Consider the following 12,640-nt stretch of genomic DNA (forward strand, 5'->3'; position numbering starts at 1 on the left):
TTGCTGACTGGAGCCTGGGAGAGGACGGCCAACTGCTCATGGACCGCCTTCAACTGGGAACATGATGATGCATGATCAGTTAACTCAATATCCAAGTTTATATACCTGTTATCACAATCATCTACTTAAGGCATCTGTTATTGCCAGCGTATTCTCTATGTCTGAGTACAAAGTTGTTTTTGAGGGGGGAAAATAAAAGTCTGAATTGAGGATCAGAATCCCTAGCCTTGCATAGCCAGCCTAAACCTCGACAGTTTAGCTCAGTTAGCTATGAGATACTATTCTGGAAAGGCTCCGTTGAGAATCAATTGATCTCGGAAGCTGGAAGCTGGAGCATCAGTGAACCATGTGGAGGGTTTAGATGATGGCAACCAGTGAGCAGTGACGCCAGTGTTGTTGTTTTACAAATAAATGAATGAAAGCCATTTTATTTAACATTGTATTCTTACAAAGAATTTGTCTTTGGCATATAACTCATCCTATTGTATAGGAGCAGTGGGCAGCTGCAGTACCCGGGGACCAAGTCCAGTTCTTCTTTCCATTGCCTTGCTCAGGGGCACAGACAGGAGTATTAACCCTAACATGCATGTCTTTTTGATGGTGGGAAGAAACCCACTCAGACACTGGGAGAACATGCAAACTCTACACAGAAAGGACCTGGGACAGCCTGGGGTTCAAACCCTGGACCTTCTTGCTGTGAGGAAACAGTGCTAACCACTGGGCCACTGTGCCGCCCAAAGCACTGCTTACTGGTCACCATGATCAGGGCGACCTGATGATGGCAGATGCTTGAGGTTCAATCGTGAAATTATGAATGTACCTTTAATCACTGACAATCCTCCTTTCACACCAAGCCCCATAGAAATCAGTGTCTGTACTTGCTTGACTCAACTGATCAAACCAGTTCCTGCACACTTACTATGTTGTTCTCACACAATGGGCCTACGGGTAGGCGCTTATTTTAAGCAAAGATGCAACCTTGACCGAATGTTGACGCAGGAGAAAGTATTGAGCACTGAGCATTTGCAGCATCAGCATTCATGTTGTTTGGTAAAGTATCGCAAAACAAATAATGGCTACCGGCACAGAAAAACAGATGACTTCTAATTTTCACACGGAATGGGCGGAAGATTGTTTCTTCGTTATGTCAAACAAAAGTGTGTGTGCCTCATTTACAAAGCTACATTGCCTCATCAAAGAAGGGCAACCTAGAACAGCATTTCAAAACCAGGCACAAAACCCACAAGGGGGATTCCCCGGCCAAGAGCGAGCTATGAGCAAGAAAGTTCCAATAAGTTAAATCCCAACTAGCAGCACAATAGTCCATTTTCACAATTCCCAACAGCAGAAGAAAAGCAGTGACCATAGCATCATATGGCATGAGTCACATTCTCATGGAACACAAAAAGCAATTCAAAATTAGTGAGATGAAGGAGGACCTTTTAAGAATAATACTGGAATTGTGGCTGCTATCAAGGACATCCAGTTGTCCAGAAACACAGTAACATGGTGAGGAAACAGGGGGACATCTTGAGGATCAACTGAAAGAGGATATTTACGGGTGTGTGTTTTTTTCTTCAATTTGATGTGTCAACCAATATGATAGACGTGGCCCAGTTGTGTATTTACATTAGAATGGTGCTCAAAGACAAGATACTTACCATTTTGCTACTGAAAGGGTATACACAGGGAGAGGAGATTTTTCAAGCTTTCATGGAGTATGTGGCCAAGATCCACCTGCCCCTTTGTAAACTTGTCTCCATTGCTACTGATGGAGCCTCCGCAACGGTAGGCCGTGTTGACGGTTTCATTGCCTTGTGTAAAAGATTCCACCAACCATTCCACCAACAAGCTTTGTGCGGCAGGATTTTGAACATGAAAGAAGCGATGCTGCTATGAAGATTGTGAATTCCACTCAAGTGAGAAGCCTACAGAGGAGGTTATTCGGAGCTCACATGAAGGAGTCTGACTCAGATCACATGACCTGCTGCTGCATACTGACAGGCGGTGGCTGGAGTCAAAGTCAAAAGAGTTTCTTGAGCAATTTAAACATGCAAAATGTGCACAGCTACATGACAAGCAGTGGCTCATGGATTTAGCATTCCTCACTGACTTAACTGGCATTCTGAGTCGCAGGGAAAAAACAAAAATGTAACAGACATGATCAGCTCTGGCACAGTGGTGCAGTGGTTAGCGCGGTCGCCTCACAGCAACAAGGTCCTGGGTTCGACCCCGGGGATAGTCCAACCTTGGGGTCGTCCTCTGTGTGGAGTTTGCATATTCCCCCCATGTCTGCGTGGGTTTCCTCCGGGTGCTCTGGTTTCCTCCCACAGTCCATAGACATGTAGGTCAGGTGAATCGGCCGTACTAAACTGTCCCTAGGTGTGACTGTGTGTGGGTGTGTGTGTGTCGGCCCTGTGATGGTCTGGCGGCCTGTCCAGGGTGTCTTCCCGCCTGCCGCCCAACGACTGCTAGGACAGGCTCCTGCATGTCCCCGACTCTGAGAGGAGGGTAAGCGGTTTGGATAATGGATGGTCAGCTCTGTGAATGCGTTTAAGCTCAAGCCACAACTACTTTCAACAAAGCTGCAACGTCAGGACCTGTATTACCTTCAAAGTATGCATTCAGAACTTGAGCATCAGGGCAAAGGTGCAGCTCAGCTTGACAGTGCCCATTACATTGAACAAATTCAGAGCATCTCATGGGAATTTGACAGACATGTCATTGATTTTGCATCACTTGAGCCAGTCGCCACATGCTTCCTTTGTGGCACGGATATTGATGTTTCCTGTGTGGTACAGATATTGATGTTTCCTGTGTGGCACAGATATTGATGTGGATGACATTGCCTCGAAAGTGGGATCACTTTTTCTCCCGCACACAACTGCAGTGGAGAATGAAATGCTTACCCTTCAAAATGACGTTCAGACGAGCAACCACTGACATGAAGGGCAACCACTGACATGAAGGGTGAATTGTGGGGCCTACTGTTAGAGAAGTATTCCAACAGAAAGAGATGTATCTTCTGCCTTTCAACCCTGTTTGGATCAACCTACCTGTGTGAACTTGCCTTCTCCCACATGAAAACAATAAAGGCCAAGTTCAGATCCACCATGACAGGTGACCACATATCAGCCTGCCTGAGACTTGTAACCAGTTCCTACACCCCTGATTATGAGAAACTAGCAGCCTCCACCCAATGCCAAAGATCCCGTTAAGGTAGGAAATGATTCACTCGTCCCCTTTTCGAAAAATGGAAAACATGTATCTATTATATATCAGTACCTTTTATAGAGATTAACATGGGACTGGGACTGGGATTTGGGACTGGTACAGCTTGTGACGTTGAAAAAGGCAAAAGTATATCTCGTGTAAAAACGTTGGGCACTGCTGATCTAAATCTTCTCAATAGTTAACTGTTAAACAATGCCCCTCACCCCAACAGAGTCCTACTGAGCCCTGCCACACTAAAGTGAGTTAGGTCAAACTTGTGGGCTGGCTGTATGACGCTACCAAATTCCAACTCAACAAACTTAACTTATTATGTATTATAACTGTCTAGCTTTATATTCAAAAATACTTTGATAGCTTTGACAATTATGGTATTTATCATAAATACTGCCTGTGGACCTCAAAGCTGATTGGCAGAACCCACCTGCTCCTGGAGCTCAGCCAATCGTGTGGCCCGTTCCTCCTCTGAGTCAGATGATTCATCGGAAGAAGAGTTGTTGCTACTGTCAGAGGAGGCAGTGCTTTTACTGACCAGTGGGATGGTAGACGGTACTGATGCCTCAGAACCCTCATCTGGCATCTTGGCAAAACGCATTTCAAATACATCCTGTAGACAGACGAGACAGGCAGATGAATAGGAAGGATGACAGACAGGTAGAGAAATAGGAAGACAGGCAGAAAGTTGAACAAGCTGGTTTACCTGGAGTTTCCTGGCCATGGCAACCACCTCATGGTCAGGTGGATTGTATTTGTAACAATTAGAGAACATTAACCTGACGTCAGTTGCGAAACTCTGAGGATCGCTGTATTCACGATTATCCATCTTTTTCTGAGAGACAGAAAAAATATCACTTACTACACAACTTTAACCTGAGTTCCTGAACAGTGGGTGTGTGCATGTGTGCATTTGTGTGTGTGTGCGTATGTACCCTAACGGTGCTAAGGTCCATGGGATGTTTGATGATGTCGTGATAGTCGTGGAGCTCCAGTGCCTCGGCATCTACAGGTTTGTAGAACGGCCAGGCGTATGCTGCATGTTTCTTGGACAGCATCTCCTTCAAGATGGTGTCACAATGCTTCAGCTGCTCCCCGAGCCTCCCTGCCTTCCTACCTCCCCCAACAGCACCCCCTGCCTCCCCCCCCTCTTCTCCCTCTTTCTTGGCCTTGGCGGGTCGTGTGGAGGAGTCACGGCGGGCAGAGCCCAGCTTAGCCTGCTTAGGGTCCTGACCGGACGGAGAGTCGGCCCGACCCGCCGAAATTGCTGAGGTGGTCGGAGTGGTGGTGTCTGCTTTCCTCTTAACCCCCTTCTTCTGTTAGACACATGCATACAGACAGACAGACAGACAGACAGACAGACAGACACACACACACACACACACACAGGGTTGAGAAGATGGACAGGGAGAGAGATAATTCAAATGACCTTTGCCCCCACTAGCCACAGTAACAGACACACATCAACCCTGTCCTCTATGGCAGAGAAACCAGTCTGACCAAACTAAGCAGCTAACTGGTCAGTGGAGTCACAGACAAACCAGGTGACAAATGACTAACAGATTAAGCAACGCTGACCAAGTCATTACCTTGACGACAGGCTGGGCAGAGGGCATCATGGTTGCCGAGGGCTGTGGAGCAGACACAGGGGGCGTAGTCTGGACAGGAGTGGGTGTGGTCGAGATGACGGGAGTCTGGGAGGGGGAGGGGGAGGGGTAGGAGGTGGGGGGAGAGGCTGAAGATTCAGCTTGAGCCTGCTGGCTCACTGGGTGAGAGAAACCACAGAGAAAAGAGAGAGAGAGAGACGGCGAGAGTGAGACAGAGACAGAGAGAGCAAGACAGAGACCGAGACAGAGAGAGAGACAAGAGAGTGAGAGCAAGACAGAGAGGGAGACAAGAGAGTGAGAGCGAGACAGAGAGAGACAGAGAGAGAGACAGAGAGAGACAGAGAGAGAGACAGCGAGATCGAGTCAGAGAGAGCGAGACAGAGAGAGAGACGAGAGTGAGAGCGAGACAGAGAGAGAGACAGAGAGAGACAGAGACAGTGAGATCGAGTAAGAGAGAGCGAGACAGAGAGAGAGAGAGAGAGACAAGAGAGTGAGAGCGAGACAGAGAGAGAGACAGAGAGAGAGACAGAGACAGCGAGATCGAGTAAGAGAGAGCGAGACAGAGAGAGAGACAAGAGAGTGAGAGCGAGACAGAGAGAGAGACAGAGAGAGACAGAGACAGTGAGATCGAGTCAGAGAGAGCGAGACAGAGACAGAGAGAGAGAGACACACGAGAGTGAGAGCGAGACAGAGAGAGAGAGGAGAGGGGTTTAGTAATGGTGTACATTCTGTAGTGTATGTTTTGTGTGAGTCAGTTTATCATGGTGTATGATGTAATATAGTGTATAATGTAATATCATAGTGTATAATGTAATATCATGTGTATAATGTAATATAATGCATAAGGTAATATCATGTGTATAATGTAATATCATAGTGTATAATGTAATGTGTATAATGTAATATAGTGTATAATGTAATATCAGTGTATAATGTATCATGTGTATAATGTAATATAGTGTATATTGTAATATGTGTATAATGTAATATCATGGTGTATAATGTAAAATGTGTATATGCAATATCATGTGTATAATGTAATATAGTGTATATTGTAATATGTGTATAATGTAATATCATAGTGTATAATGTAATGTGTATAATGTAATAGTGTATAATGTAATATCATGTGTATAATGTAATATCATAGTGTATAATGTATCATGTGTATAATGTAATATGTACATGATATAGTGTATAATGTAATATAGTGTATAATGTAATATCATGTGTATAATGTAATATAGTGTATATTGTAATATGTGTATAATGTAATATCATAGTGTATAATGTAATATGTGTATAATGCAATATCATGTGTATAATGTAATATAGTGTATATTGTAATATGTGTATAATGTAATATGTGTATAATGTAAAATGAAAGTGTATAATGTAATATCATAGTGTATAATGTAATATGTGTATAATGTAATATCATGTGTATAATTTTATATCATGTGTACAATGTAATCCACTACTACTTTCGGCTGCTTCCGTTAGGGGGCGCCACAGCGGATCATCCGTTTCCATTTCTTCCCATCTTCTGCATCTTCCTCTGTCACACCAGCCACCTGCATGTCCTCCCTCACCACATCTATAAACCTCCTCTTAGGCCTTCCTCTTTTCCTCTCCCCTAGCAGCTCCATCTTCTCCCAATATACCCAGCATCTCTCCTCCACACATGTCCAAACCATCTCAATCTTGCCTCTTGCTTTGTCTCCAAACCGTCCAACCTGAGCTGTCCCTCTAATATAATCGTTCCTAATCCTGTCCTTCTTCATCACTCCCAGTGAAAATCTTATCATCTTCAACTCTCCCACCTCCAGCTCCACCTCCTGTCTTTTCATCAGTGCCACTGTCTCCAAACCATATAACATAGCTGGTCTCACAACCATCTTGTAAACCGTCCCTTTAACTCTTGCTGGTACCCTTCTGTCGCAAATCACTCCTGACACTCTTCTTCACCTCTCTTCTGCACTCCCCGTTACTTTGGACAGTTGACCCAAAGTATTTAAACTCATACGCCTTCGTCACCTCTACTCCTAGTCCAAGGAGACTCCTGCCTGATCTTGTCCATCAACCTGTCCGTCACCATTGCAAACAAGAAAGGGCTCAGAACCGATCCTTGATGTAATCCCACCTCCACCTTGAACCCACCTGTCATTCCAACCACACACCTCACCACTGTCACACTTCCCTCATACATATCCTGCACCACTCCTACATACTTCTCTGCCACTCCCGACTTCCTCATACAATACCACACCTCCTCTCTCAGCACCCTGTTGTATAATGTAATATCATAGTGTATAATTTAATATCATGTGTATTATGTAATATCATACTGTATAATGTAATATCATGTATATAATGTAATATCATAGTGTATAATGTAATATGTGTATAATGTAACATCATAGCGCATAAAGTAATATCATGTGTATAATGTAATATCACAGTGTACAATGTAATATCATTTTCAGTGTACCTCTTTGGCCAATTGGGTGTTAAGTGGCCAGGGCGTGGCTTGCACTCATGGCAGACAATTAGCAATCAGTGTTCTTTAAATCACTGCTGCTTCCAAGCATCAGGCAAACAGGTCTAGGTTGAATGAAGGCTAGAGTGAACAAAGGCAAGCGTGACTTTTTCAAGCCAAGACTTCGTCAAGCAAGGACTACTCTCTTTTTAGATCCGGTCAGTCATCTGTATTTTGTGTACCTAGTATAGACCATGTTTTCTTCACATTCCTGTCATTTCCTCTTCCCGGTGCTGGCATAGACGTTGGGTCACTCCTAGGCGCTGTGACCCTACCAATCTCATCTATCCCACTCTCTCCACTCACGTTGAGCAAGTGGTGATGGGAGGGTTCTGGAATTGCCAGTCTGCGGTGCCGAAAGCTGGGTTTATCTCAGGCTACGCATCCTTGCTCTCCCTCAACTTTCTTGCTCTAACTGAGACCTGGATCATGCCAGAAAACACTACCACACCCGCAGCTCTGTCTGATGTGTACTCTTTTTCTCACACTCCCAGAGCTGGGAGGCGAGGTGGTGGTACTGGCCTGCTAATCTCCCCGAAATGGAAATACTCTCTTGTTTCCATTCCACAATTCTCTCCGCCCTCTTTTGAATTTCATGCTGTTACTGTCTCTTATCCAGTCAAACTCACCATCGTGGTTGTGTACCACCCACCAGGCTCCCTTGGTGAGTTTCTGGAGGAGCTTGACACACTTGTCTCGCACTTCCCTGTTGATGACTCTGCACTTATCCTTCTCGGTGACAGCAACATCCACACTAACAAGCTAGATCCTCTTCTCTCTTTCCTCTCCTCCTACCCACAAGGCCAGCAACCAGCTGTACCTTATCTTTACTAGACACTGTCCTATTTCCAATCTCTCTGTTACTCCCCTCCAGCTCTCTGACCACTATTTCATGTCCTACTCTCTCTCCCTCTCTTCACCCCCCTCAGCCCCTCCCCCTACCCACATGGTTTCCACCCATAGACACCTCCACTCTCTCTCCGCCACTGATCTTTCTTCCTCTGTTACCTCTATCCTCCCTACACCTGAATCTTTCTCTCTCCTACCCCCTGACACTGCTACTGATCTTCTTCTCTCTACCCTCTCCTCTTCTCTGGACAATCTCTGTCCCCTCACCTCCAGGCCTGCATGCGCAACTCCACCTGCCCCTTGGCTGACCGACTCAGTACGAATTGACAGACTAAGAGTGGCAGAGCGCAAATGGAGGCAAACTCCCAGAGGACATTCTCAACTTCCAATCTCTTCTTTCCACTTTCTCCTCCTCCCTTTCTGCTGCTAAGGCTGCCTTCTATCGCTCTGAAATCCTATCCTCTGCCTCTAATCCTAAGAAACTCTTTGAAACCTTCTCTACACTTCTTCAACCCCACCTCCTCCTCCGACTTCCTCCCTTCTCCCTGATGACTTCGCTAACCTCTTTGACAAGAAGGTAAACGACATCAGATCCTCCTTTTCTCACCACCCGGTTACTGCTGCTTGCAGTATCCCACCCTCTGCACCCTCCCTCACCTCTCCCCATCCCACCCTATCCCACCTCGCTCCCCCCTCCCCCGACGAGGTCCTCAACCTCATCACATCCAGTTGCCCCACCACATGCTCCCTTGACCCAGTCCCCTCCCCTCTTCTTCAGTCTATAGCACCTGAACTCCTTCCCTTTCTAACCCACCTCATCAACACCTCCCTCCAGGCAGGATGCTTTCGATCTGCCTTCAAGACTGCGAGTCACCCTCCTTCTCAAGAAACCATCACTTAAGCCCTCTGACGTCAAAAACTACAGACCGGTTTCCCTTCTACCCTTTCTATCCAAAACTTTCGAACGTGCTGTCTTTTACCAACTTTCTCTGTACCTCCACCAGAACAACCTCCTGGACCCCAACCAGTCTGGGTTCAGGGTCCATCACTCGACAGAAACGGCTCTCCTTGCAGTGACAGAATCGCTGCACTCTGCGAGAGCAAACTCTCTCTCCTCTACCCTGATACTCCTGGACCTGTCAGCTGCGTTCGACACAGTGAACCACCAGATCCTCCTCTCTACCCTCGAGGGGCTGGGTGTCACAGGCTCTACACTCTCAATGTTTGCGTCCTACCTGACGGGTCGCACCTACCAGGTGACATGGAGGGGATCTGTGTCGGAGCCTCACAGACGGACGACAGGCGTTCCACAGGGTTCGGTTCTGGGTCCTCTCCTGTACACGACATCCCTGGGTTCTGTTATTCGCTCGCATGACTTCTCTTACCATTGTTATGCCGATGACACCCAGCTGATCTTGTCCTTTCCTCCCTCTGACACACAAGTAGAGACACACATTGCTGTGTGCTTGACTGACATCTCGGAGTGGATGGCGACACACCACCTAAAGCTCAATCTGGACAAGACAGAACTGATGTTCCTCCCAGGGAAAGGTTGCCCACACCGAGACCTGGCCATCACCATTGACAACACCGTGGTGACGCCGACTCGGACTGTGAGGAACCTGGGTGTGATCCTGGACGGTCAACTGTCGTTTGCTGCAAACGTTGGATCGGTTGCTCGCTCCTGCAGATTTCTCCTCTATAACATCAGGAGGATTCGCCCATTCCTCACTGACGAGACGGCACAGGTGCTCATCCAGGCTCTGGTCATCTCCCGGCTGGACTACGGCAACTCCCTCCTTGCTGGCGCCCCGGCATCGGCCATCAGACCTCTGGAGCTTGTTCAGAAAGCTGCAGCTCGTCTGGTGTTCAACCGCCCTAAGTTGTCCCACACAACTCCCCTTCTCATGTCCCTACACTAGCTCCCAGGAGCTGCTTGCATCCAGTTTAAGACTCTGGTGCTAGCCTACAGCACAGTGAAAGGAACAGCTCCTTCCTATCTCCAGGCCATGGTCGAGCCCTACACCGCTGCCCGACCACTTCGCTCTGCTGCCTCGGGACGCCTGGTTGCCCCGTCGCTTACTTGTTCTTGGCACTTATTGTATTCACTCATTAAAAAAAAAAAAAAAAAACCTCTTTCTTGTGCTTTTACTTTAGCACTGGTTTTGCTCTTAGATGCTTGTTTAGATGCACTTATAGTCCATGGGCCAGACGATATTTCGGTACACTCAAGGTGGCAAAACTTACTTATAATTTTTGAAAGGATCCATGTCTGTAGATGATATTTTGGTATGATAACCATTCCTGAGTGGCAGCTGTATCACAGTTATCAGCTCATGAAGTTAACCACCCGCTAAACTAAATTGCATTTGAGACACTGGTGAATATCCTGGTTTAGCCTCATGGTCAGGACATTTTTCAATGTTCTATAATATTGTCTTTGGTATCATTTTAAAGGGGACCTTCTTAGCTTTCATTCAAGCCCTGTTGTGGATATTTCTCACAAATATAGAGGTCACTTGAGCTCTTCAACCCGTCAATAACACACATCTTTCTGCAATTTTCGCCTAAACTATATACTTTCTTTTAGCCCTGTGGCATCTAGGAATATCAGGGACACAAAACACAAAAACTGGAATACTCACAGGACTGTAAAGATTCAGGAAATGTATAATATACCCATACTATTTCATTGTGTGAGGTGATTGTGAGCCTTAAATGAGAACTAGACCAAAGCCAGTTAGGCCACAAACTGGTCTCTATACATTTGTTTAAATACACAATCAAAATACATGATAAAAAGGAATACCATAGTGAGGTAATGAACTATTATGACATTTACATATACTTAGTCAATGATACATGTAATCCCATATCATTAGTGGGTATATGTAATGGTAATGGGTAGGGTAATGGGTATATGTGAATATGGTTACATTATTGTTATCAAGCTCTGGGTAACCAAGTCCAGAATCAACATCCTGTGCATCAATAGACTACTACCACAGTAATACCATCAGAATCATCACACTGTCATTCATCAAACTGCTCGTTTCTCTCATCATCTGACTCCCCAAGTTCAAAGTCCAGTTCTGGACCATCCTGCTGTTTTTGGTTACTGCAGGTCTGTAACCTGCACATGTCTGTGCATGGAAGTCCGTTTGACAGGCACATGCAGCTTGGCATTTTGCATGAATGCACACACTTGCATGTTAGCATTTCCAAGACCACATCTGGTGCAGGTGGGGAGCGCATCCAGTAAATGGCCAGCTTGCCTTCATCGTCTGTCCATCCATACTCAGTAGGGCTTGGCACCACAGGGTTAGCCTGCAGACAGCACTTCCATATTGCTGCCTGATAGTTGGCTCGTTGAACATGCATAAAGAGACAGTCTCTACATGGTGGCAGCTGGCTGGACTCAACCTCTCCCCTTTTGGTGCAAAAGAGCTGGCAACGCAGTTTGTTCACCTCAGCAGTGCTGCTATTAGCAACATACATCCGACAGGTGAACTGCTCAATTTTCTGGAACAGCTCATCACTCACATTCCATGTCTGTCCCAGTTGACTAAAAGTCTCTTGGCAGGAAGTGTGCTTTCTCACTATCTTCAGGGCATTCAGCTTCCCTCGACCAGCGAATGCACTGACAGTGTCGCAGCCTGTGAAGGCATGTAAGCCAATTAGGCTGTCACAGATGCTGTCTCCAAGTGAACTTGCCAGTTTGGTGATGTCGACAAACCGTGTGCGGTTCTGAGTCCCACACTTCTGGTAGATGGGACAGGTGATGTCCTTCTGGAAGCCAAGACCATGACATCAGTGTCCTCAGCTGTGATGATAACTGACTTTGAGCCCGCATTTGCTGCATGCAATGCATGCAGGAGCAGACGGGTGTCAGCTTCTTCATGTGTGGAGTGCAGTTCTGCTGCTTCCTCACACCCATCTTCTGTCAACTTGTAGCAGGTTTCCTCACAGGTCATGTACAACACCTTGCCATGCAGCATAGCTCTGTATCGTGGGAGTTTCCACTCTTCCACCAGAAACTTGATGAGACTGGTCTTGTTGGAGGAACTGCACAGAAATTTTCTCCACTGCTGGACGTGGTGTCCCCCTGCAAGATTCTTGTACTGGAGAGTGATGTCTCCACCCCGGTTCAGTCGTTCAGCATCTTTGATCGAAGTCTGGTGATAGACATCAAAAACAACATCAATCCTCCCACTCTGTGCTCCCTCATGGAGGACCTGGGTCAAGGCTGACTCTGCCACCTGTGCAAAGGTTTTGTTGTTGCCATTCATTTTTTGGACCAGGCTCATCCCATCAATGATGGAAGTAGATGGGATTGGGATGTCTTCTGCAGGAGATACATTCTTTTCAAGCTCTCTGGCAAGTGCAGCCTTGTTTGTTTTTCGTAAGGACCCATCAGCAT

At 46.3% G+C, this 12,640-nt stretch overlaps 1 protein-coding gene across 1 annotated transcript in view; it reads right to left on the reverse strand.

The window, feature by feature from the left end:
- Nucleotides 1-12,640, reverse strand: part of brd3b (bromodomain containing 3b) — a 30,941-nt gene that overhangs the window by 2,812 nt on the left and 15,489 nt on the right. Inside the window, exons 6-10 of the mRNA XM_056278141.1 lie at nucleotides 4,815-4,990; nucleotides 4,161-4,541; nucleotides 3,932-4,060; nucleotides 3,656-3,838; nucleotides 9-53 (exon numbers count right to left, since the gene is read on the reverse strand). Of these exons, the coding sequence (XP_056134116.1) occupies nucleotides 9-53; nucleotides 3,656-3,838; nucleotides 3,932-4,060; nucleotides 4,161-4,541; nucleotides 4,815-4,990 (914 nt within the window). The remainder of the gene's footprint in view (nucleotides 1-8; nucleotides 54-3,655; nucleotides 3,839-3,931; nucleotides 4,061-4,160; nucleotides 4,542-4,814; nucleotides 4,991-12,640) is intronic.

The sequence above is a fragment of the Lampris incognitus genome, chromosome 1 (assembly GCF_029633865.1).
Source record: "Lampris incognitus isolate fLamInc1 chromosome 1, fLamInc1.hap2, whole genome shotgun sequence".
NCBI classification, from domain to species: domain Eukaryota; kingdom Metazoa; phylum Chordata; class Actinopteri; order Lampriformes; family Lampridae; genus Lampris; species Lampris incognitus.